The 27078-nt window shown below is 37.8% G+C and overlaps 1 protein-coding gene across 6 annotated transcripts in view; it reads left to right on the top strand.

Moving 5' to 3' along the window:
- Positions 1-26212, top strand: part of BAZ1A (bromodomain adjacent to zinc finger domain 1A) — a 94323-nt gene extending 68111 nt beyond the window's left edge. For 4 of the 6 annotated variants that reach the window (XM_089907593.1, XM_089907592.1, XM_089907590.1 and 1 more), the window contains 14 exons: positions 629-1225; positions 2998-3161; positions 3880-4034; positions 6100-6248; positions 15093-15128; positions 15220-15269; positions 16161-16200; positions 16639-16809; positions 18162-18409; positions 18502-18728; positions 20412-20881; positions 22548-22690; positions 24690-24777; positions 25222-26212. In XM_089907593.1, the coding sequence (XP_089763719.1) occupies positions 629-1225; positions 2998-3161; positions 3880-4034; positions 6100-6248; positions 15093-15128; positions 15220-15269; positions 16161-16200; positions 16639-16809; positions 18162-18409; positions 18502-18728; positions 20412-20881; positions 22548-22690; positions 24690-24777; positions 25222-25418 (2735 nt within the window). In that variant the 3' untranslated portion in view covers positions 25419-26212. The remainder of the gene's footprint in view (positions 1-628; positions 1226-2997; positions 3162-3879; positions 4035-6099; positions 6249-15092; positions 15129-15219; positions 15270-16160; positions 16201-16638; positions 16810-18161; positions 18410-18501; positions 18729-20411; positions 20882-22547; positions 22691-24689; positions 24778-25221) is intronic. The other 2 variants (XM_089907594.1, XM_022570733.3) reach the window with 2 other exon arrangements.
- Positions 26213-27078: the final 866 nt, after the last annotated feature.

Below are 27078 nucleotides of genomic sequence, written 5' to 3'. Positions count from 1 at the left end.
TTGCTGACTCCTGCCTTAGACGAAGGACTGAATGTATGGTGCAAAATAACTAACAGACTGTGCCCACACTCTCCAGTATGGAGATGGAAGATTTTTGTGTGTCCCTTTATATTTAAGTGTGTCAGTTTCTTATTAACATAGTATATTAGTCTATTTATGCTGCCATAACAAAATATTACAGACTGGGTGGCTTAAACAACAAATTTATTTCATCACACTTCTGGAGGCTGGAAGTACAAGATCAAGGTGGGTTGATCAAGCAGGGTTGATTTCTGGTGAGGCCTCTCTCAGCTGGTGATAGCACCTTCTCACTGTGTCCTCTCATGACCTTTCCTCTGTGCCCACAAGTGGAGAGGGAGCTCTGGTCTCTCTTCCTTAAAGACACCAGTCCTGTCGGATTAGGGCCCTGCCCTTATGATCTCATTTAACCTTAATCACCTCGTTAAAGGCCCTGTCTCCAAATTCAGTCACACTGGGGTTTAGAACTTCAACCTATGAATTGGGGGTATGGGGGGTGGCGCATACAGTTTAGTCCAAAACGTATAGTAACTTGGGGTAGCTTGTATCATATTTTTCTAATGAAAATTTAAAGTATGATGATGGTGATCAAAGGTTGTTTCGATTATAGGGAAAAGGGGACAAAATGGATTTAAAGAATGTACAAGGCAAGAAGAGGTCAACTGTGTAACAAGAGAGCCTCTTACTGCTGATGAGGAAGAAGCTTTAAAACAGGAACACCAACGAAAAGAGAAAGAGCTCTTAGAAAAAATCCAAAGTGCCATAGCATGTACCAATATCTTTCCCTTGGGCCGCGACCGCATGTATAGGCGGTATTGGATTTTCCCTTCTATTCCTGGATTGTTTATTGAAGAGGATTATTCTGGTCTCACTGAAGACATGCTGTTGCCTAGATCTTCATCATTTCAGGATAATGTACAGCCTCAAGATCCTCAGGTATCCACTAAAACTGGAGATTCTTTGATGTCTGAATCTACCTCCAGCATTGACCAAGGTCTGTGTGATGATTCTGTGCAGCTGCCAAAACCAGTGCATAAGCCAAATCGGTGGTGCTTTTACAGTTCTTGTGAACAGCTGGACCAGCTTATTGAAGCTCTTAATTCTAGAGGACATAGAGAAAGTGCCTTAAAAGAAACTTTGTTGCAAGAGAAACGCAGAATATGTGCACAGCTAGCCCGTTTTTCTGAAGAGAAGTTTCATTTTTCAGGTAAATTTTCAATGGAAACTATTTCCTTTATTTTTCTTTCCCAATAATCTCTGGCTCAGGATTAAACGTTTTTCAAACTATTAGAGCTGTGTTTAAAACAACTTCTCTTTCATTTGGACTATGCTCTCAGTTCCTAAGTTAGGGAAAGTTTGCCAGTTAGAGAAATAAGGTTTTCTAGATTCCACTGGCTTCCATTTGGATTATGAGAAACACAGCTGACAATGTGAGAAGTTATGTACTCTTCCTGATCTCATTCCTTGATCAGTAGATTGAATACCTGAGGCACTAAGGTTACCATCGGTTTTTGAGATCTAATAATGAGTGAGTTCACTCACTAAAGGTTTTGGCTGAGGGTCCAGGGACAGGTTCCATTAGTGATCACGCCTTTGGAGGTGGGCTGCAAGGACAGATCAGGTAGCAATATTTCTTATTTGATGGCTGGTCTATTGATGACAGCTAAGAGAAAGCAGTAAGGCATTTATAGGTGTAAATGAAATTTTCTAGGTAGAGAACTCTTAAATTTAGGGTCATATTATTACCATGACTACTTTAATTCTCTTCAGGATTAAAAACTGTTGATCACAATTCTTTAACAGCTTTAAAGCTGAGATTTTAATTCATAACACTGTACAATTCACCCATTTAAAGTGTACAATTCAGTGGTTTTTTTGTATATTCTTAGATATGTGCAACCGTCACACAGTCAATTTTAGAACATTTTCATCATCTCAGAAAGAAATCCCATACCCTTTAGCTGCCACCCCTGTAGACCTAAGCAACCACAAATCTATTTTCTGTTACTGTAAATTTCCTTGTTTGAATATTTTATATGACTGGTATCATATAGTATATGGTCTTTTGTGATTGACTTCTTTCACTTAGCATAATGTTTTCAAGGTTCATTTAAGTTGTACTTCATTCCCTTTTATGGCCAATTAATGTTCATTGTATACTATATTTTACTTATCCGTACATTAGTTGATGGACATTTCTGTTGTTTCCACCTCTTGGCTATTACGGATAATGCTGCTATAAACATTTGTGTACAGATTTTTGCTGACACATGTTTTCATTTCTCTTGGGTATATACCTAAGAGTGAAATTACTAGATCATATGGTAATTCTGTTTAATCATTTGAGGAACTTCCAGACTGTTTCCTAAAGTGGCTCACCATTTTATATTGAGGGTTAAAATTTCTCCATGTCCCTGTCAACACTTGTTGTTATCTGACTTTTTGATTCTAGCCATTCTAGAGGTGTGAAGTGGTATCTCATTGTGGTTTTGATGTGTATTTCCCAGATGACTAATGATCTTGAGCATCTTCGCATGGTCTTATTGGCCATTTGTATATCTTCTTTAAGGAAGATATGGTCTGATATGAAGTGTGTTCAGGGGAATTCCCTGGCGGTCCAGTGGTTAGGACTCAGAGCTTTCACTGTTGTGGGCCCCTGGTTGGCAAACTAAGATCCCGCGAGCCTCGCGACACAGCCAAAAAAAAAGAAAGAAAGAAAAGCATGTTCAGATCCTTTGCTCATTTTTTAATTGTATTATTTGTCTTTTTATTGAGTTGTAAGAGTTCTTTACATATTCTAGATACAAATCACTTATCAGATAAATGGTGTGCAAACATTTTCTCCTTTTTCTTTTCCGCCCCGCACTTGAGGATTTACTGAGTGTTTTTATATCCATTGTCTCACAATCATACAGTCAGATGGGTAATTGTATTTTTTAATGAGAAAATAATAATAAAGATATTTGATAACTATTTCAGACAAACCTCAAACTGATAGCAAACCTACATATAGTCGGGGAAGATCCTCCAATGCATATGATCCATCTCAGATGTCTGCAGAAAGGCAGCTTGAGTTGAGGCTGAGAGATTTTCTTTTGGATATTGAAGACAGAATTTACCAAGGAACATTAGGAGCAATCAAGGTTTGTCCCTGTTCCCATTTTAAATTTGCCTAATTACAAGAATTTTGGCCATATTTGTTAATTTATTTGATATAGTCGAGGCATGTGTGTTCTGAATAAATACCAGGAAGTGATATATTTTTTTATGAAAACTAACTTTATTCCCCTGTATCAAATTGTTTATATATAGATAGAAATCTTTCTTAAATATGCTATATGACTATCTGCTTTCTTAAACAGAATTTAATGAACATAATTGACCTTTTTTAATATTAACTTTTGGTGTTTAAAAAGTATCTGTTTTATGGCATTTTCATCCGAGATGTTGAAATGTGTAAGGATATTTTCTTCTTCCTTGACTAGCTCCTGCCTCCTCTGCTGAGTCTGGTTTGTTTATTGGTTTCTTTGTTACCTTTTTAAAATCTGTAAGTAATTCATGCTTGGTATGTGTGTTCTGTTCATTCCTTTGCTATCATCTGTCACTTTTTTGCTACTGTCAGGTGACCAATCTTAGAATTGTTTATGATTTCACTATATAGAGAGTAAGGTATTAAAGCTTCCATCTATGAATGATATGAATTCCATTTTGGCCACTTAGTAACCTTATTTTTAGATCCCTTTTTGATTCACAATCTGTTCTAGAATATTCATGACTTTTTCATATGTACATTGAACCTCATACTTCTTAGGAACAGTATATGTCATTTTTCAGGGTTAGTAAATTTGGTTTTTGTTACAGGTTACAGACCGAAACATCTGGAGATCAGCATTAGAAAGTGGACGGTATGAGCTGTTAAATGAGGAAAACAAGGAAAATGGGATAATTAAAACTGTGAATGAAGATGTAGAGGAGATGGAAATTGATGAGCAAGCAAAGGTCATAGTAAAAGACAGGTACAAAAAGGATTTTCTAAAGTAATCATCACTTTTCCTTGCCATTTTATACCTTTTTTTTTAAGTAAATGTTTCTTTTTCTTCAAAAAATTGTTTTAAAATCTTATTGTGAGGACCTTAATATTTGTAACCACTGAAGTGATGATTTTGCTAAACCGCAGGTTCTCTGTCACTCCACTTAGTACTAAAGCAGCTGAAAGACACCTTGTTAGGATAATGATATTGATAGTTACTCAAGTTTTTAAAAACTCTTTGAACTTAAGGTTTTATTAATTTCAGAAAGTAGCTTTACACTATCCATTTGTCTTTTCTGTAGGAAAACTTAGTAAACTGTAATAGACTAAAATACTATTTGAGCCATTAATCAGAACCTATTTATCTATAGACAGATACTTTTACTTTTTCAGAGTTATTTTGGATAGTATCTGCCCTTAAGGATAAGTTTTATTGTCTAGAAGGAAATGGTGGAGAGACATTAAGCTAACAATTATAGAACAGGGTCAGAGTTCTGGTAGTAAATACCCAATGCAAATGTAACACATAGGAGGGCTTCTTATCTTGGTAGAATATGGAAAACAGCAAAGGAAGTGCAAGAGGAAGTGACTGTGAACCTGAGACCTAAAGGTGGAAAGGATATGAGACTGGGAGGGAAGACATTATACCAAAGGCTTTGAGTGAATGAGCTTGTACTTTTTTTTTTAACATCTTTATTGGAGTATAATTGCTTTACAGTGGTGTGTTAGTTTCTGCTTTATAGCAAAGTGAATCAGCTATACATATACATACATCCCTGTATCTCCTCCCTCTTGCGTCTCCCTCCCACCCTCCCTATCCCACCCCGCTAAGTGGTCACAAAGCACCGAGCTGATCTCCCTGTGCTATGCGGCTGCTTCCCACTAGCTATCTATTTTACGTTTGGTAGTGTATATATAAGTCCATGCCACTCTCTCACTTCGTCCAGCTTACCCTTCCCCCTCTCCATATTCTCAAGTCCATTCTAATGATCGTTTTAGCTGCAGCATGGAGATTTATTGCAAAGGGAGTAAGATTGGAGGCGAAGGAACTGGTTAGTTAGGAGGCAGCTATAAGTAAAAGTTGAAGCACGAGAAACAGAGATAAGCTGCCTGAGATACTTATCCCTTAAGGTCCTCTCTGAAACCTTTCCCCTAAGCTTTGTCTCATCCACCTTCCCTCCTCTCGATATTTGCCCTTGTAACTTCCTTAAATGACTTGATAGTTTAGCTCTTGATTCATGTTTTTATCTCCCTTTCCTATTAGCTTATGAGAACTCCTAGAGATTGAGGGAAACTATTTCTTACACAGATACAAGTAAGCATTTGGATGAATAAGTGGATTCAAGTTTCACCTAATAGTGTTTTTAAGTACTATAAAACTCTTCAATTTTTTTTGTGTGAATATGATCTTTATAGCACAACATAGAAAAGTATGAAATAATCTGAAAATTAATGATAAATGGAAAAAGAAAATACAACCATGGGTTAAAATATTAGATATATACTTTGATGGGAAATTTTTATGACAAATATAAATATAATTTTATTCTTTTATTCTGTTTCCAAGATTTCTTCAACATATAAGACCTTGAAGGTAATCATAGTTTGAAATATATATATGTACTTTTGAAAATCAGCAGAAAGAACTATGGTTTAGGAAAGAAAGCTGAAAGATAATTTGTATTAGTAAATGCCTTACCCGAAATTTAAAAATCCTCAGAAAGATGGAACTAGCTTGCTTTGTACAGTACTCTCTACTTATTCAAGTTTGCTTCAGAGGAAGAATTCTTAGCCCAGCCTTAGCAATCATATTCTGAGTTACTGGGAGGAGAGAGAATACTGTGAGTCACTGTACCTGCACCCCTGCGTGTGAGATCCTTGTTATATGTGGCTGTAGATATGACACATTTAAACTGGGAATATTTTTCAAGTATTCCTTAATTGCCTATTCTTTATTTTGTGGATTCGATTGAAGACTTGCTCTTAACAAAACTTTATGTGTGGTGCTATGGGGCATAAGATAATTGCTGTCCTCACTGTTTTAATTGTAGACTTTTGGGCATAAAAACAGAATCTCCAAGTACTGTCTCAACTAATGCAAGTACACCGCAGTCAGTGAGCAACGTGGTTCATTATCTTGCAATGGCACTCTTTCAAATAGAGCAGGGCATTGAGCGGCGTTTTCTCAAAGCTCCACTTGGTAAGTATCTGTTTTTAATTCAAAATATTAGTTATATTTTAAATGCTTTTGAATTGCCCTTTAATTGATAGAACTTTATTGTCTGACATAATAAAATTGATTGACTAATTTGAACATTTTAAGATTGCATTTTCATTTTAAAATATGAGTTCTTTCAGGTGAGATTTATTTTTTTTAATAATACTTAAATACTTTAAAAAAATTTTTTCTAGGTATTCATTCATTTTAATGAATGTCTATTTAACTATTTCTGTCAATCTCTTCTTTTATGAACTTTTCTTCTGAAGAGAGATTACCAAATCCTGTGACTAGCCAGACCCTGAATAGTCAAAGACTATACATAAATTTGTTGTTGTTATTTAAAACAGAACCTCAAAGAAGCTACTTAAATGTCCCCCATTAGGGGTATGGTTTAATAATGTGGTCATTCACCTGAGCACTGTGTACGAAGTACCAAATCAGAAATACCAGGTGTTAAAGGGTACACAGATGAGGAAATGCTCTGTAATTTATGGTTAGGATGACAGAAATAATTCTATCAGGAATGTGTTTCAGCAATTGTGAAATTAATATGCTTTTAGGGACTAATCTAGGAACATACTCATTATGTCTTTAGGAAAAATATATGTGTCAAGTTCCAAATCAATTTTCATGTCATAACTGCCTCTACTTTCCTGTGGTCTTTCTGAAAAATGGAATTAATTTATAATTCATCATATTGAGGTAGTTTGTATCTCAATAGTGGGGTACTAGAAGAAACAATTTTTTTAAACCATATCTTTTTGGTCTCACATTGAGAGAGCAACTTGAGGAGATGAAAATCCTTTAAAAATGATTTGAATGTTACTTTGTTGAGTAGTAAGAACAAAGCTTTCTTAAATAGATGGTGCTAACAGAGCAATTTTGGAACGTCAATATATTTGTAAAATGTTATTTTTAAATTGAAGGATTTGTGGCTAGTATCTCATTGTTCTAATAAACCTATCCATATTTTTATATTTTTTATAAATTGATAATTCTACCATGAGCTTAATAACTCACTTTTCACATCAAAAGTAGCACTTGTAAGAAATAAAATACATATGATCATAAAGATATTCAAGTTTGTATTTGTTGTATCACTGCTATTTTGTCTTCAGTATTTCTTAATATTTTCTGTGTTCAAATCAAATTACATGTACAAGGGATCTCTGTATTGTTTCTGTCAAACACATGTGAATTTACAGTTACTTCAATTAGAAGTTATTTGTAAGTCATAGAGCTCTTATAAATGTAAGGTGTTACTACTACTCATTAATTCTGTGATTCCTAAAGGGGTGAGGGATAAAATGCAATTCTGCTGATTTTTCCACTTCTGAAATTGCTGTCAATTAAAGTTATTTATACGTTTGGGGGGATCAAATTAATTATTTAGTGTGTTTGTCTTTTTCTTCAGTACATTTTATTAAATATTTACACAAAGGGAAAAAGTTAACACTGAGAGATGTTGCAACTTACATCTCATAGGTTTTGTAAGAGCAGAGAACTATAGTGTTCCTTATGCTTGTTTGTATACAGCAGCATTAGAACATTCATTTCAAGCTGAGACATAGAAACAATTTTAATTTGGGATCTCAAAAAAATAAATGAAATAAGACAAGTTCAACTTACCTTACTTTGTAAATGTTGGTCACAGTCAGATGTTGATCATTTGTAATATGGATGTTACCATCTACCATTGCTGCTTCAAAGTTAGTAGAAGAACTGTTGTCTGTAACTCTTTATGTTTAAGCCTTTGAACAGTCTGTTTTGAATGAGACCGCAGGAAATGGAGGTACCTCTAGAGTTTTAAGATAGTCTAACTATTTGGAGCAAGGTAATCAAGAATATCCTTAATCCGGAAGAGAAAAGGGGGTTCCACTTCATGAATGTTTGAGATAGAATATTTATTAAAATCCTCCATTCTCTTGATAATTTTTCAACATAGCAAATTAACTATAGTAGGAATTATCCCAGTTTAGCTTCAGAAATTATTTCAGTTTCTTGAGGAAGCAAGTAAGAAATAAAATTTCTACTTATGTTCCACCTTCTCTAGTATGTCCCTCTTATGCTAGTGACCAATCGCATTGATAAAACTAGGCTTTTTTAGCTTGGGGAACATAATCCTATTTCAGTTAATGATTTTAGGTAACGTGTGAGAATTGTTTAAGTTGATAATTTAATCATTTATGAAGTCATCCGTATGGTTAAACCCTTAAGCTATAGGGAAAAAAATTGTCAAACTAACTTTATCAATTTGAAGTTAGGTAGCACAGAAATTAATAAAGATCAAAAGGGAGATAGAAAAAAAAGACAAGAAAAAGAGAGAGGAAGATCAGTCTAGTGTGACAGATGGTAAATTTTTAAAGAATTCTGTATTTTTAAAGAACTATGATTTTACTTTCTTTACTGCTGAATACTGGTTTAAATATTTAGCTTTTGAAGGAAAAAGCTTGGATTTGGTTTTTTGGAAGAGAATGGCGTTGGGGGTAATATCATCTTCCTAACATTTTTCTTTCTACATTTCATACCTCAGCTAATCAAACTCTTAAGCTGGTATATAAAAAATTGACATCGTTGAACCTTAGTATACTTAGTTATTAGTTAAACGAATTAACAGCTATGGAATGTATATTTACTTATTCTACATATAGTATTTATTCACAGCATTTTTTTTTCCTTTACTAGCATAGGGAGAATTATGGAGTAGGAGATGTTATTGTTTTATCTCCTAGAGAAGCTTACATGGCATGGTGACATGGATTAATGTATAGTGGCAGTTAACAGTATACAATCTCCCAGTGTGATATTTGATTATATGAATCTACCATTATTTTATATTAGTAAAATACTTTTAGAATTTTATTTATTTATGGCTGCATTGGGTCTTCATTGCCGCACGCGGGCTTTCTCTAGTTGCAGCGAGCGGGGGCTACTCTTCGTTGCAGTGCGCAGGCTTCTTATTGCAGTGGCTTCTCTTGTTGCAGAGCACGGGCTCTAGGTGCGCGGGGTTCAGTAGTTGTGGCTCGCAGGCTCTAGAGCACAGGCTCAGTAGTTGTGGCACAGGGCTTAGTTGCTCTGCGGCATGTGGGATCTTCCCAGACCAGGGATCAAACCAGTGTCCCCTGCATTGGCAGGCAGATTCTGAACCACTGTGTCACCCGGGAAGTCCCTAGTAAAATACTTTTAATTAGCAATATCTTGAGGCACAGAGGGGTTAAGCAACTTGCCCAGGCTCATATAGGGGAGCTAGTACTCAACCTCAAGACAGACTGACTCCATAGCCTACATTCTTAATTATTAATTCTTAATAATTCTTAATTATTATGACACGGTACATGAGGTTTTATTTGAGGATAATAGAAAATATGATGTGATAGGACCAAACTTTGTGTGGAGTCATGTATCTTGCAGAATTTTGACATGATGTGGTAGGCCCTTTATAATTAAGTGTAATGTCTTAGGAAAACTAAGGTAGTTGCAGTATTGAAGATCAGTCGAAGGTGGATATCACAAGCAAATGTACAATGATAGACAGGCGAGATTAATGGCAATTAAATGACTTTTCTTTTTTTGGTGGTGCTTTTTATTTTTGTTAACATCATTATTGGAGTATAATTGCTTTACAATGGTGTGTTAGTTTCTGCTTTATAGCAAAGTGAATCAGCTATACATATATTCCCATATCTACTCCCTCTTGTGTCTCGCTTCCACCCTCCCTATCCCACCCCTCTAGGTGGTCACAAAGCACCGAGCTGATCTCCCTGTGCTATGTGGCTGCTTCCCGCTACCTATCAGTTTTACATTTGGTAGTATATATAAGTCCATGCCACTCTCTCACTTTGTCCCAGCTTACCCTTCCCCCTCCCCATGTCCTCAAGTCCATTCTCTATGTCTGCGTCTTTATTCCTGTCTTGCCCCTAGGTTATGCATAACCTTGTTTTTTTTCTTTTTTTAGATTCCATATATATGTGTTAGCATACGGTGTTTGTTTTTCTCTTTTTGACTTACTTCACTCTGTGTGACAGACTCTAGGTCCATTCATCTCACTACAAATAACTCCATTTCGTTTCCTTTTATGGCTGAGTAATTATTCCATTGCCTGTATGTGCCACATCGTCCTTATCCATTCATCTGTCAATGGACACTTAGGTTGCTTCCATTTCCTGGCTATTGTAAATACAGCTGCAATGAGCATTGTGGTACATGACTCTTTCTGAATTATGGTTTTCTCAGGGTATATGCCCGGTAGTAGGATTGCTGGGTAATATGGTAGTTCTATTTTTACTTTTTTAAGGAACCTCCATACTGTTCTCCATAGTGGCTGTATCAATTTACATTCTCACCAACAGTGCAAGAGGGTTCCCTTTTCTCCACACCCTCTCCAGCATTTATTGTTTGTAGATTTTTTGATGATGGCCATTCTGAGTGGTGTGAGGTGATACCTCATTGTAGTTTTGATTTGCATTTCTCTAATGATTAGTAATGTTGAGCATTCTTTCATGTGTTTGTTGGCAGTCTGTACAACTTCTTTGGAGAAATGTCTATTTAGGTCTCCTGCCCATTTTTGGATTGGGTTTTTTGTTTTTCTGATATTGAGCTGCATGAGCTGCTTGTATATTTTGGAGATTAATCCTTTGTCAGTTGGTTCATTTGCAAATATTTTCTCCCATTCTGAGGGTTGTCTTTTCATCTTGTTTATGGTTTCCTTTGCTGTACAAAAGCTTGTAAGTTTCATTAGGTCCCATTTGTTTATTTTTGTTTTTATTTCCATTTCTCTAGGAGGTGGGTCAGAAAGGATCTTGCTGTGATTTATGTCATAGAGTCTGGCCTTACATTTAGGTATTTCATCCACTTTCAGTTTACGTTTGTGTATGGTGTTAGGGAGTGTTCTAATTTCATTCTTTTACGTGTACCTGTCCAGTTTTCCCAGCACCAGTTATTGAAGAGGCTGTCCTTTCTCCACTGTACATTCCTGCCTCCTTTATCAAAGATAAGGTGACCATATGTGCGTGGGTTTATCTCTGGGCTTTCTATCCTGTTCCATGGATCTATATTTCTGTTTTTGTGCCAGTACCATACTGTCTTGATTACTGTAGCTTTGTAGTATAGTCTGAAGTCCAAGAGCCTGATTCCTCCAGCTCCGTTTTTCATTCTCAAGATTGCTTTGGCTATTCGGGGTCTTCTGTGTTTCCATCCAAATTGTGAAATTTTTTGTTCTAGTTCTGTGACAAATGCTACTGGTAGTTTGATAGGGACTGCACTGAATCTGTAGATTGCTTTCGGTAGTATAGTCATTTTCACAGTGTTGGTTCTTCCAATCCAAGAACGTCGTATATCTCTCCATCTGTTTGTATCATCTTTAATTTCTTTCATCAGTGTTTTATAGTTTCCTGAGTACAAGTCTTTCTCCTCCTTAGGTAGGTTTATTCCTAGATATTTTATTCTTTTTGTTGCAGTGGTAAATGGGAGTGTTTCTTAATTTCTCTTTCAGATTTTTCATCATTAGTGTATAGGACTGCAAGAGATTTCTGTGTATTAATTTTGTATCCTGCTACTTTACCAGCTGCATTGATTAGCTCTAGTAGTTTTCTGGTAGCATCTTTAGGATTCTCTATGTATAGTATCATGCCATCTGCAAACAGTGACCGTTTTACTTTTTCTTTTCCGATTTGGATTCCTTTTATTTCTTTTTCTTCTCTGATTGCTGTGGCTAAAACTTCCAAAACTGTGTTGAATAATAGTGGTGAGAGTGGGCGACCTTCTCTTCTTCCTGATCTTAGTGGAAATGGTTTCGGTTTTTCACCATTGAGAACAATGTTGGCTGTGGGTTTGTCATATATGGCCTTTATTATGTTGAGGTGTCTTCCCTCTATGCCTACTTTCTCGAGGGTTTTTATCATAAATGGGTAGTGAATTTTGTCAGAAGCTTTTTCTGCATCTATTGAGATGATCTTAATGGCTTTTCTCCTTCAATTTGTTAATATGGTGTATCCCAGTGATTGTTTTGCATATATTGAAGAATCCTTGCATTCCTGGGATAAACCCCACTTGATCATGGTGTATGATCCTTTTAATGTGCTGTTGGATTCTGTTTGCTAATATTTTGTTGAGGATTTTTGCATCTATGTTCATCAGTGATATTGGCCTGTAGTTTTCTTTCTTTGTGACATCTTTGTCTGATTTTGGTATCAGGGTGATGGTGGTCTTGTAGAATGACTTTGGGAGGGTTCCTCCCTCTGCTATATTTTGGAAGAGTTTGAGAAGGATAGGTGTCAGCTCTTCTCTAAAAGTTTGATAGAATTCACCTGTGAAGCCATCTGGCCCTGGGCTTTTGTTTGTTGGAAGATGTTTAATCACAGTCTCAATTTCAGTGCTTGTGATTGGTCTGTTTATATATATATTTTTGTTTCTTTTTGTTTTTGTTTTTTTTTTTGCGGTACGCGGGCCTCACACTACTGTGGTCTCTCCCGCTGTGGAGCACAGGCTCCGAACGCGCAGGCTCAGCGGCCATGGCTCACGGGCCCAGCCACTCCGCGGCATGTGGGATCCTCCCAGACCAGGGCATGAACCCCTGTCCCCTGCATCAGCAGGCGGACTCTCAACTGCTGGGCCAGCAGGGAAGCACTGGTCTGTTTATATTTTTATTTCTTCCTGGTTCAGTCTCAGAAGGTTGTGTTTTTCTAAGAATTTGTCCATTTCTTCCAGGTTGTCCGTTTTATTGGCATATAGTTGCTTGTAGTAATCCCTCGTGATCCTTTGTATTTCTGCAGTGTCAGTTGTTACTTCTCCTTTTTCATTTCTAATTCTATTGGTTTGAGTCTTATCCCTTTTTTTCTTGATCAGTCTGGCTAGTGTTTTGTCAATTTTGTTTATCTTCTCAAAGACCCAGCTTTTAGTTTTATTGATCTTTGCTCTCGTTTCCTTCATTTCTTTTTCATTTATTTCTGATATTTATGATTTCTTTCCTTCTGCTAACTTTGGGGGTTTTTTGGTCTTCTTTCTCTGATTGCTTTAGGTGTAGGGTTAGGTTGTTTATTTGAGATGTTTCTTGTCTCTTCAGGTAGGATTGTATTGCTATAAACTTCCCTCTTAGAACTGCTTTTGCTGCATCCCATAGGCTTTGGGTTGTCGTGTTTTCATTGTCATTTGTTTCTAGGTATTTTTTGATTTCCTTTTTGATTTCTTCAGTGATCTCTTGGTTATTAAGTAGTGTATTTTTTAGCCTCTATGTGTTTGTATTTTTTACAGATTTTTTCCTGTAATTGATATCTAGTCTCATAGCATTGTGGTCAGAAAAGATACTTGATACGATTTCAATTTTCTTAAATTTACCAAGGCTTGATTTGTGACCCAAGATATGATTTACCCTGGAGAATGTTCCATGAGCACTTGAGAAGAAAGTGTATTCTGTTGTTTTTGGATGGAATGTCCTATATATATCAATTAAGTCCATCTTGTTTAATGTGTCTTTTAAAGCTTGTGTTTCCTTATTTATTTTCATTTTGGATGATCTGTCCATTGGTGAAAGTGGGGTGTTAAAGTCCCCTATTTGATTGTGTTACTGTTGATATCCCCTTTTTATGGCTGTTAGCATTTGCCTTATGTATTGAGGGGATCCTATGTTGGGTTCATAAATATTTACAATTGTTATTTCTCCTTCTTGGATTGATCCCTTGATCATTATGTAGTGTCCTTCTTTGTCTCTTGTAATAGTCTTTATTTTAAAGTCTATTTTGTCTGATACGAGAATAGCTACTCCAGCTTTCTTTTGATTTCCCTTTGCATGGAATATCTGTTTCCATCCCCTCACTTGCGGTCTGTATGTGTCCCTAGGTCTGAAGTGGGTCTCTTGTAGACAGCATATATGTGGGTCTTGTTTTTGTATCCATTCAGCCAATCTGTGTCTTTTGGTTGGAGCATTTAATCCATTTACATTTAAGGTAATTATCAATATGTATGTGCCTATTAACATTTTATTAATTGTTTTGGGTTTGTTATTGTAGGTCTTTTCCTTCTCTTGTGTTTCCTGCCTAGAGAAGTTCCTTTAGCATTTGTTGTAAAGCTGGTTTGGTGGTGCTGAATTCTCTTAGCTTTTGATTGTTTGTAAAGGTTTTAATTTCTCCGTCAAATCTGAATGAGATCCTTACTGGGTAGAGTAATCTTGGTTGTAGGCTGTTCCCTTTCATCACTTTAAATATGCCCTGCCACTCCCTTCTGGCTTGCAGAGTCTCTGCTGAAAGATCAGCTGTTAACCTTATGGGGATTCCCTTGTGTGTTATTTGTTGTTTTTCCCTTGCTGCTTTTAATATTTTTTCTTTGTATTTAACTTTTGATAGTTTGATTAATATGTGACTTGTTTCTCCTTGGACTTATCCTGTATGGGACTCTCTGTGCTTCCTGGACTTGATTGGCTATTTCCTTTCCCATATTAGGGAAGTTTTCAAGTTATAATCTCTTCAAATATTTTGTCAGTCCCTTTTTTTTTCTCTTCTTCTTCTGGAACCCCTATAATTCGAATGTTGGTGTGTTTAATGTTGTCCCTGAGACTGTCCTCAATTCTTTTCGTTCTTTTTTCTTTATTCTGCTCTGCAATAGTTATTTTCAATATTTTATCTTCCAGGTCACTTGTCCATTCTTCTGCCTCAGTTATTCTACTATTGATTCCTTCTACAGAATTTTTAATTTCATTTATTGCATTGTTCATCATTGTTTGTTTGCTCTTTAATTTTTCTAGGTCCTTGTTAAACGTTGTATTTTCTCCATTCTATTTCCAGGATTTTGGATCATCTTTACTATCATTACTCTGATTTTTTTTTTTTTCAGGTAGACTGCCTATTTCCTCTTCATTTGTTAGGTCTGGTGAGTTTTTGCCTTGCTTCTTCATCTGCTGTGTGTTTCTCTGTCTTCTCATTTTGCTTATCTTACTGTGTTTGGGGTCTCCTTTTTGCAGGCTGCAGGTTCGTAGTTCCTGTTGTTGTTGGTGTGTCCCCAGTGGCTAAGGTTGGTTCAGTGGGTTGTGTATGCTTCCTGGTGGAGGGGACTAGTGCCTGTGTTCTGGTGAATGAGGCTGGAGCTTGTCTTTCTGGTGGGCAGGACCACGTCCAGTGGTATGTTTGGGGTGTCTGTGACCTTATTATGATTTTAGGCAGCCTCTGTGCTAATGGGTGGGGTTGTGTTCCTGTCTTGCTAGTTGTTTGGCATAGGGTGTCCAGCACTGTAGCTTGCTGGTTGTTGAGTGAAGCTGGGTCTTAGCATTGAGGTGGAGATCTCTGGGATATTTTCACCGTTTGATATTACGAGGAGCTGGGAAGTCTCTTGTGGACCAATGTCCTGAACTCGGCTCTCCCACCTCAGAGACACAGGCCTGACTCCTGGCCGGAGCACCGAGAGCCTGTCAGCCACAAGGCTCAGAAGAAAAGGGGGTAAAAAGAAAGAAAGAAAGGAAGAAAAAAGTAAAATAAAATAAAGTTATTAAAATAAAAAATAATTATTAAAAATGAAGAAAAATTAAAAGTAATTAAGAAAAGAAAAGAAAGAAGAGAGCAACCAAACCAAAAAACAAATCCACCAAGATAACAGTGCTACAAACTATACTAAGAGATAAAAAACTACGGACAGACAGAACCCTAGGACAAATGGTAAAAGCAAAGCTGTACAGACAAAATCACATGACAAAGCATAGAAGCATACACATACACACTCACAAAAAGAGAAGAAGGGAAAATATATATATATCGTTGCTCCCAAAATCCACCTCCTCAATTTGGGATGATTCATTGTCTATTTAGGTATTCCACAGATGGAGGGTACATCAGGTTGACTGTGGAGATTTAATCCGCTGCTCCTGAGGCTGCTGGGAGAGATTTCCCTTTCTCTTCTTTGTTTGCACAGCTCCCGGGATTCAGCTTTGGATTTGGCCCCGCCTCTGCATGTAGGTCGCCTGAGGACGTCTGTTCTTCACTCAGACAGGAAGGGGTTAAAGTAGCAGCTGATTCGGGGGCTCTGGCTCACTCAGGCCAGTGGGAGGGAGGGGTGCAGAATGCGGGGCGAGCCTGCGGCGGCAGAGGCCGGCGTGACGTTGCAACAGCCTGAGGCGCGCCGTGTGTTCTCCCGGGGAGGTTGTCCCTGGATCACGGGACCCTGGCAGTGGTGGGCTGCATGGGCTCCCGGGAGGGGAGGTGTGGATAGTGACCTGTGCTCGCACACAGGCTTCTTGGTGGCTGCAGCAGCTGCCTTAGTGTCTCATGCCCGTCTCTGGGGTCCGCACTGATAGCTGCGGCTCGCGCCTGTCTCTGGAGCTCATTTAGGCAATGCTCTGATTCCCCTCTCCTCGGCACCCCAAAACAATGGTCTCTTGCCTCTCTGGCAGCTCCAGACTTTTTCCCAGACTCCGTCCCGGCTAGCTGTGGCTCACTAGCCCCCTTCAGGCTGTGTTCACGCAGCCAACCCCAGTCCTCTCCCCGGGATCTGACCGAAGCCCGAGCCTCAGCTCCCAGCCCCTGCCCACCCCGGCGGATGAGCAGACAAGCCTCTCGGGCTGGTGAGTGCTGGTCGGCACCGATCCTCTGTGCGGGAATCTCTCCACTTTGCCCTCTGCACCCCTGTGGCTGCGCTCTCCTCCACGGCTATGAAGCTTCCCCACTCCGTCCCCTGCAGTCTCTGCCCGCAAAGGGGCTTCCTAGTGTGTGGAAACCTTACCTCCTTCACAGCTCCCTCCCACTGGTGCAGGTCCCGTCCCTATCCTTTTGTCTCTGTTTATTCTTTTGCCCTACCCAGGTACGTGGGGAGTTTCTTGCTTTTTGGGAGGTCTGAGGTCTTCTGCCAGCGTTCAGTAGGTGTTCTGTAGGAGTTGTTCCACGTGTAGATGTATTTCTGATGTATCTGTGGGGAGGAAGGTGACCTCCACGTCTTACTCTTCCGCCATCTTGAACATCTCCTAAATGACTTAATAGGTTCAAATGTTTCTGTATAAAAATTGGTGCTGAAAGTTCTTTTTAAGGGGGTATTAACTTTTTTTTTAATTCACCTTATTTTAAAAATAATATTTTCTTGGGCTTCCCTGGTGGCGCAGTGGTTGAGAGTCCACCTGCCGATGCAGGGGACACGGGTTCGTGCCCCGGTCCGGGAAGATACCACATGCCGCGGAGCGGCTGGGCCCGTGAGCCATGGCCTCTGAGCCTGCGCATCCGGAGCCTGTGCTCCGCAACAGGAGAGGCCACAACAGTGAGAGGCCCGCGTACCACAAAAATAATAATAATATTTTCTAAGGTATAGAAGACAATATAGTTGGCATTTATACATAATTGATATTTTTAATAAGTTATGTTGAGATATATTTCGCATATATAAAATTCACCCTTTTAAATTATACAGTTCAGTGGTTTTTAGTATATTCACAGTTGTACAGCCATCCACCACTATCTAATTTCAGAACATTTTCATTATCCCCAAAAGAAACCTTAAATGTGATTTATACTTAGAGAGCAGTCCATCTGTTATCTGAAATGAGGCAGTAACATTCTTGATTCAAATGAATAGTAGCTGACTTGTAATCATATATAGCGAGCTTTCTAAATTACGTCAAGATTTGATACGAAGAACTAGATTACTAGATTGAGAACACATTGCCTAAGTTATTTTTCTCTTTTAACTGTTGAAATCCCCCAGTATTTGTTTTACAGATTTAAGTAATTCCTTATGTCATAAATAAGATGTGGCTCAGCAAATTTTCTTTAACACGAGGTTTTGTTTTTAATGTCAACGTGGTCTTTTTGTGAAGTATTAGGAGAGAAGAACTGTGAATTCCAACCTATTTACACTACTAAGAAAATAGTTCTAGGAGATATCTAGGGTTTGCCTAGGAAGTTTAATCACTTTCCCTTTTCATTTAAGATGCCAGTGACAGTGGGCGTTCTTATAAAACAGTCCTGGACCGTTGGAGAGAGTCTCTCCTTTCTTCTGCCAGTCTATCCCAAGTCTTTCTTCATCTCTCCACCTTGGATCGTAGTGTAATATGGTCTAAGTCTATACTAAACGCCCGTTGCAAGATATGCCGAAAGAAGGGCGATGCTGAAAACATGGTACTTTGTGATGGCTGTGATCGGGGTCATCATACCTACTGTGTTCGACCAAAGCTCAAGGTATTTTTTTCTTCTGCCGCTTCTCAGGTTAGACTTGAGACACGGAGATTTTGCGTGACAGATGATTAATGATCATTTATTTGATTTATCAGACTGTGCCTGAAGGAGATTGGTTTTGTCCAGAGTGTCGGCCAAAGCAACGCTCTAGAAGACTCTCCTCTAGACAGAGACCATCCTTGGAAAGTGATGACGAGGTGGAAGGCAGTGTGGAAGGTGAGGATGATGAAGTTGATGATGATGAAGAAGAGGGTCCAAGCGAGGAGGAAGAGTATGAGGTAGAACAAGATGAAGATGATTCTCAAGAAGAGGAGGACGTCAGGTAAGTCCTACCATGCAATAAAATGAGAGTTCGAGTCTTTAACTAGACAGTCTCTTGACTTTTCAAATGCAAATGGAATGGTTGGGGCCCATAATTTAAAAACAAAAAACTAGTGTGCAATATAGTGTCATAAAGTTCCCCTTGCATTTTTTTTTTTTTTTTTGGCGGTATGCGGGCCTCTCACTGTTGTGGCCTCTCCCGTTGCGGAGCACAGGCTCCGGACGCGCAGGCTCAGCGGCCATGGCTCACGGACCGGGGCACAAACCCGTGTCCCCTGCATCGGCAGGCGGACTCTCAACCACTGCGCCACCAGGGACTAGCCCTCCCCTTGCTTTTTATGTATTATAAACATATGAAATTATTCCCAAGGGAGTATAGTCGCTTTGTGAACTTAGCCAGATCATAAAATCAAGTGTAAGTTTGGTTAGGATGTCAATTCAGAGCCACATCGAGGTTGATATTACTTAATTTTTTGCTGAAAGCAGCAAATAAGCAGTCCAGAGGATATTCATGAGATAGAGATGAATGCAGCTCCTGATGCCTCTTTTGCTTTTCTCAAGGAGTTATACCCAAATATTGGTGATCTTGGCAGTCTACAGAGAGAGAGAGAGAAATGCCAGGAAGCACAGTGTATTTTTATACTCCTACCGCATCAGCACCTGGAAACAACTTCTATACTACTGTATAGCCAAGTATTCTGCAGCTTAGCAAGCTGTGTCACCCAGGCCTAATGAATGGCTTTGGTTATTCCCGCCGTGGCAGCACTGGGGCAGTCTCCCTTTATTTGTCCCTTGTTTTTAACATTTGAACTCCATTCTTGTGGGAATCAAGAAAATGAATGTGAAGCAGGGGCAACCTAGAACCAACACAGTACAAATAGGTCAGAGACTGAGGAGGATGAGTAGAGGGCCACCCCCTCTACTTTAAACAAGTTGCTCAATAGCTCCAACTAGCAGGAGCCATTTTCCCTGTAGCTTGTAATGGCAGTATTGTGTTAAGCATAAAGATGATAAAGAACTTGGAGAATTTTTGGAAATATTTTAAGTAAACTGGAAGTTCAGGTATGGGGGGAGATGGATATAAGGAGGCTTATTGGGGTTGTATCATTCTTGTCTATAACTTAAAGGCAATTAAAGGGTTGAATCTAGTTTTGTATCTTACAGTAAGAATCAAAAGATGGCAAAGAGATCCCTGGCTTAGTGTTGAGGAACGGTAGGTTTAAGGCCTACTTTTGTGGGATCCATTGGCCAAAACTGTAGGTTACCTCAGTATCAATAGTAATGAAAAGTGACAGTCTTCTGTAGCATAAGGAGACAAAAGATTTGCATTTTAAGTTTTTCAACATGGTTAAGTCCATTTATTCGGCTCTCCTGAGGATTTTATTACAGTTTATCACAACCTAGGATCTGATTTTCATGATGATGTCCTGGAGTTACCAAGAAATTATTAAACATTAGACATTCTTTGTCTTTGCATTACAAAGATATATATGAAAGCACATTTTAGATTTCCATGAAGAGTTTGTTGATTCTAAGTTTAAAGAACTGAGTACAGGATAAGTCTCAGTAACACAAAAGTTATGTATGTAGAACTCATTGGCTGGATAGTAGAACAAGGGGGATAGAAGTAATCATATGTTCATCATTGCTCTGTACAATAATTGTTTTCTAACACTATTTATAGTCCACCAAAACGAGGAAGACCACAAGTTAGATTACCAATTAAAACAAGAGGGAGACTTAGTTCTTCTTTCTCAAGTCGTGGCCAACGACAAGATCCTGGAAGATATACTTCAAGGAGTCAGCAGAATACACCGAAAACAACTGTTTCTTCTAAAGCTACTGGTAGAAGCCTAAGAAAGATAAAATCTGCTCCTCCTACAGAAACTAAATCTTTAAGAATTGCCAGTCGTTCTACTCGCCAGAGTCATGGCCCACTGCAAGCAGATGTATTCATGGAACTACTTAGTCCTCGTAGAAAACGCAGAGGCAGGAAAAGTGCTAATAATACACCAGAAAATAGTCCCAGCTTCCCTAACTTCAGAGTCATTGCCACAAAGTCAAGTGAGCGGTCAAGATCTCTAAATGTTGCTTCAAAACTTTCTCTCCAAGATAGTGAATCCAAGAGAAGAGGCAGGAAAAGACAATCTACAGGTATGAAGAAGTCTAATTTAAGCTATTCTTACCTAAGAAAATTGAGTAATTTGGAAAGATTGAATGTTGAGATACTTTGTATCATTTTTGAAAGGCTGTCCACTATACAGAGTTATTAGGGGGCAACCTGACCTGAAGCATAATGTTCAAGGAAGGGGCAGGTATTTGGAATAAAGGTAAACTACAGTACTAGTGTTTCTACTAGTGTAGTAGGGTAGTTGTAAGAAATTTGCAAACAGTGTTCTGTGTTTAATGGAGAGATTTGGCCAATACTTGAACAGCCTCAGTGTACCACATTATAATACGTTTCATTCTCTTCCACCTTTGCTTCCTTCAAAACACATGTACTCATCATCACCTAGACAAGCTACATTAGGTAATTTGATAAGGTTCCCACCTGACATACTGAATTTCGGGGCAGGGAGAGTTGGGAACAGTAATATTGTTAGGGAGTGATCACCAGCTGTCTTTTTGATTCTGATAATTGTTGTTTTAATATTTATATATATATATATTATATAAATTGTTTATATATTACATATATTTATATTACATAAGTTGTTGGTAATATTTATCCATGTAATAATCTCTTTACCCATTTATCTCTAATCCTATCCTCTTTTTTCTTTAATGTCAGTAGTAGTAAAATTTTGATATTTCAAAAACGAAGTTAAACATAAAAAATGCTACTACTGTTCTTTGAAGAATTTTAGATAGCTTGTATTGCATTATTCAAACCCATGACAGGATTAAGGAATTCACTGGTGGAAGAATGGAACATGATGCAGTCGCCAGGTCGTCAGGTTTGGCAGTGGGGTGGGGGTAGCATCAGGTAACTTTGCACCGAGATCTAATTTAGCTTTTCCTATCCCCTTATGTGTTTTGCTCTTCCCCAATCCTGAACCCCAAGCTATTTGGAAAATAGTACACCTGAAGCATTTTTGTTTCAAGAAAGAAAAAAAAAAACTGCTGAAGAAAATGTTGTTTTTAATTGATTTGTGAACTTACTAACCTGGTTCTAAGGACAAATAAAGGGGGAAATGTGTGGATTAACATTTAAGCAGAGAGTTTAAACACCTAGATCTATATGTGGACTATACTACTATTTTCTACTAATTCATTCACCTTAGATCTCATTATATACCTTACATTTTATGAGAAAGCATTTTGCTTTAAGAAAATTCTCCATATAAAATTAGATTTATAAGAATAATTTTTATTTCATCATTGAGAAATATTTTCTATTATGCAAGGTAATTTATAAAGAGGCCAAGTTTCTAAATCTAAAGAGGTTATTTTCCTAAGGTTGTATTTCAGGAAATACCAGAGGATTTCATTTTATTGTAGTTAAAAACATATTTTTAATAAAATGGAGTAATAACCCACAAACTTTGTGTTCTAGAATTTCCTTTTGTATTACACTCTTTTTACAATCTGTTCCCAATGAGTGTTTATTTCAACTGGAAATTTTTAAGATCGAAAGGAAATAACGAATACTTGGTCCAGATTTACCTATCTCTCAGAATGTAAGTCAGCTTAACATCTCAGTGTGTAGAGTGTCGATTTTCTGTTTGAATTTAGTTTGTATTTATATGTCCTGATTAGCTTATGGTGATCAAATATTTTGTTTTGTCATCACCTAAAGTTAACATAATTATTTATTCAGAATCATCTCCTGTGACACCTAATCGAAGGAGTTCAGGTCGACAGGGAGGAGTTCATGAATTGTCCGCTTTTGAACAACTTGTTGTGGAATTGGTACGGCATGATGACAGCTGGCCTTTTTTGAAACTCGTTTCTAAAATCCAGGTAATACTACTAGACTTTATAAAATGTATTCATGTGTATTATCTGATTTAGTCTGCATGGCAACTTTAAGGTAGTCAAAATACTTGTTTAGTCACTGTCTACTTAAAAAACAAAACAAATCTTGGAACATTTGTTCCTATATTGAAAAAAATGGAGCTAGCATAGTCTCCTCAGTCCCTTCTAGTCCTGTGACTGATGCTTTTTTTTTTTTTTTTAATTTATTTATTTATTTATTTATCTTTGGCTGCGTTGGGTCTTCATTGATGCACGTGGGCTCTCTCTAGTTACGTCAAGAGGGGGCCACTCTTTGTTGTGGTGCACGGGCTTCTCACTGCGGTGACTTCTCGTTGCGGAGCATGGGCTCTAGGCACGCTGGCTTCAGTAGTTGTGGCACGTGGGCTCAGTGGTTGTGGCTCGCGGGCCCTAGAGCGCAGGCTCAGCAGTTGTGGCGCACGGGCTTAGTTGCTCCACGGCATGTGGGATCTTCCCAGACCAGGGCTTGAACCCATGTCCCCTGCATTGGCAGGTGGATTCTTAACCACTGCACCACCAGGGAAGCCCCTGTGACTGATTCTTATAAATGATGACCTTGTGTTGAAATAACCTCACTTTTTATTCTGTGTAATGAATATGAATAGAGTTGATTCAACTGAGTACCATTATTGGCATTTCTATTATGTAAAACAGTGTTTCTTAAACTTTAGCGTACACCACAACCAATGGAGGGCTTGTTAAAACACAGCTGACTGGGCCCCACCCCAGTCTGTTTCACTAGGTCTGGGATGATGCCCAGCCATTTGCGTTACTGACAAGTCCCCAGATGAAGCTGATGGTGCTGGTCCAGGGACAGCATTTTGAGAAACACTGATGTAAAAGATGGGTACTCTTGAATAACAGAGATAGCCTAACCTAACTAAGGGATTTGAGCTGTTATTTTTATATCGGTATGACAGAATATGATGTGCCATAGCAGAGGTAGGACAGTGTTAGTTATACCAGAAGTTTAATGGTCTTTCAGAAGTAGAGAAGAGAAGGAATTGATTTGAGCATTTCAGGGGGAAGGAATAGCAGGAATTAGAAAGTTTTTTTATGGAAGAACTATTTGATTTGGTCACTGAAGAAAGATGGGATTTCAACAGTGAGAAATGGAATGAGGGCATTTTAGGAAGAGGGAACAACAAGTTAAGACCTAGAAATGACAATATGGGAATGATGGATGGTTTGAATGGAGCAGAGGGTGTGTTAGAGGGGCTCAGACACAACTAGATTGTAAAGGGCCTCACTTGTCAGTATCAGGTGAAGATTTCTGAATGAAAAAGTGACATCATCAAAATTCTAGAACCAGAATATGAAAGATTAATTAACATTGAATAGTGTCTTATAAAAATTAACTGTCTGGGACTTCCCTGGTGGTCCAGTGGTTAAGAATCCACCTTCCAACACAGGGGACACAGGTTCCATCCCTGGACGGGGAACTAAGATCCCACATGCCACGGGGCAACTAAGCCCACGTGGGGCAACTAGAGGAAAGCCCACGCGCCGCAACTAAGACTCGACGCTGCCAAAACTAAATAAATATTTAACAAAAATAAAAAATTAACTCTCAGTTGGACTGCAACTTATTTTTCCTGAGTAGTTTTGTGCTGAATTAAGTTTTGTTACCTGTGTTTTATTCTTTATTACAAATGCAGTCATGGTCATTACAGAAATTTCTTTATAAATACATTTATGTATCTATATAGAGAGAGTCAGAGAAAGGAAGAGAACACACAAGCAAACCCATAATCTGTTTTTTCACAATACATTGTTAACATTTTTTATAGTATCAAATAAGCTTTTACAACATTACAATGACTGAAATGTATTATGTAATTTTAATGGAATAATAGTATTCAGAAGTTAATATTCAGTTGCTTTTAAGGGCAAAACTTGCATGTATTTGACTACTTATCTTCAATAAATTTTCTATAGGAGAGATAATATTTGAATTATTTTACAGGTCCCAGACTATTATGACATCATCAAAAAGCCCATTGCCTTAAATATAATTCGTGAAAAAGTGAACAAATGTGAATATAAACTAGCATGTGAGTAATTTATGTTTTTCTCTGATAATTATTTTCCTTTAAGGAGGTAAAGGCTGTTTTTCTTTTTATTTAAATGATGTATATTAACGTAATTGTGTAGATGGCATCCCAAGAAATCCCTAAAATGCTATGTATGCATATATGGAAATGAAAGATGGATGGGGATTGAATTGAGTTAAAGATATTTTATAGAATCTCATCTTAATAGATGTTCTTTTTAGTTATATAAAATACCCCTAATTAAATAATTGTATAATTTCAATGAAACCATTTTATAAAGTATTTATAAACAATTTTAAGCTTCAGTTCTGCCAGCTTGTTTCAGAGTCTTCAATTTCTAAAGAAAAATGTGGACTTCTGTTTTCTTAATGACATTTCCAGATATACAAAGATTGTATTTATAATTTACTTTCATTCTTATCTCATTTGGTTTTTTCATTCTAGCTGAGTTTATCGATGATATTGAGTTAATGTTTTCGAACTGCTTTGAGTACAACCCTCGTAACACAAGTGAAGCAAAAGCTGGAACTAGGCTGCAAGCATTTTTTCATATTCAGGCTCAAAAACTTGGACTCACCGTCACACCTGGGAATGTGGATCAAGTTAGCACACCACCAGCTGCAAAAAAGTCACGAATCTGATTCTGTCTTTCGAAAGGATATATTTGAAGAAAACAAATTGTTCATGAAAATGGAACATTAAATCATGCTCTAAAGCAGACATATATGTATAAAGCAATAACAACTGATTGACCACATTGAAGTGTGGCCTGCACTATATTCTCAACTTTAATATTAAGCACTCAGGAGAATGTAGGAAAGATTTCCTTTGCTACAGTTTTGTTCAGTATCTAATAAATTGGATAGATGTATTGGCTACAGTACTGGTTTACAGAGTTTTTTGTGCATTTGGAGATCATTCATGTGTCCCAGTATCTCAAAAAATATTTTTTCACCCGTGATTTATTTTGTCATTGACTTTTTTTTAGAAGTGTGGTATTAAGGGAGATTTATCTACACAGATAAATCTTCCATGATAGCACAGTTTAGAAAAAAGTGTATACGTCTAAGAATTGTTTAATAAGCAGATTCTTTCAACACTATACATGAATGAATCCAGCTTTATTCCTTGAAGTGCTGTACCAGTGCTGGCTGGAGGTATTGAGTCTGAGTTTATTAACTAGATATTTATTTAGCATTCAAAGTAATTTGTGAATTTGTTTTGTATTTATAAAATTTGTACCTGGAAAATGTTCTTTAATTTTTTAAACATTTTATTGTGTTTTTGTTTTATTTCTCTAACTTCCTTAATGATCAGTCAATAAAAGGTAGCACCCTCCCTTTTCCCTGGCAGTTCTTTCAGTTTTACAGAACTGTATTTTAAGTTTCTATGTACAACTTAAGTGTACAAATAAAATGATACTTTTTTAAAAAAATATTTTTCAAATATTCTGAATTTCTGGAATTTTTTACAAATCAGAATTGGACTTCTACATGTGATAAATAGACCATAGGAACCAATGTTTTATTGTACCTGAGTCTCTATAGCAGTGATTTGCATCTTTTTCTACCCAAACCCTTGAGGAGTAAGATACCTCCCATCAGTAACAGTAACATTCTATGGCAGGGATTCTCATTAAAAAGAGAAAAGAAAGTTTGGAATATGCCCACAACCCTGAAAATTTTTTAAAAATAAAATAAATGCTATTTCCTAGGTATGGAAAACGTAGGGGCCTCAGTTTTGGAGGAGTAGCTGTTCCTTTTTAGGATGCAGAAGGAAGTCACGTATCCTCTGTAGGGCTTTTGGGGAGTCAGGAGACAGAACCATCCCTCAATTTTCTCATCTAAAATCCTGAGGATTTTAACGAGGTTCATTTGGGGACTTCCTGGTGGTGCAGTGATTAAGGACCCGCCTGCCAATGCAGGGGACACGGGTTCGAGCCCTGGTCTGGGAAGATCCCACATGCCGCGGAGCAACTAAGCCCGTGCGCCACAACTACTGAGCCTGCACCCTAGGGCCCGCGAGCCACAACTACTGAGCCCTCGTGCCACAACTACTGAAGCCCACGTGCCTAGAGCCTGTGCTGTGCAACAAGAGAAGCCACCACAATGAGAAGCCCGTGCACCACAACAAAGAGTAGCCCCCACTCACCGCAACTAGAGAAAGCCTGTGTGCAGCAACGAAGACCCAACGCAGCCAAAAATAAATAAATAATTAACTAGGTTCATTTGTTTGGAAAGTTATCCCTCTTTGCTTTCATTTCTTTTTCATATACTCTGAGATGATCAATTCCCTGGCTTC

This window comes from Delphinapterus leucas, chromosome 2 (assembly GCF_059928025.1).
Source record: "Delphinapterus leucas isolate spDelLeu-1000000601 "Yukka" chromosome 2, BTC_Dleu_Yukka2, whole genome shotgun sequence".
Taxonomy (NCBI): domain Eukaryota; kingdom Metazoa; phylum Chordata; class Mammalia; order Artiodactyla; family Monodontidae; genus Delphinapterus; species Delphinapterus leucas.
This window is presented reverse-complemented; position numbering and strand designations above follow the sequence as displayed.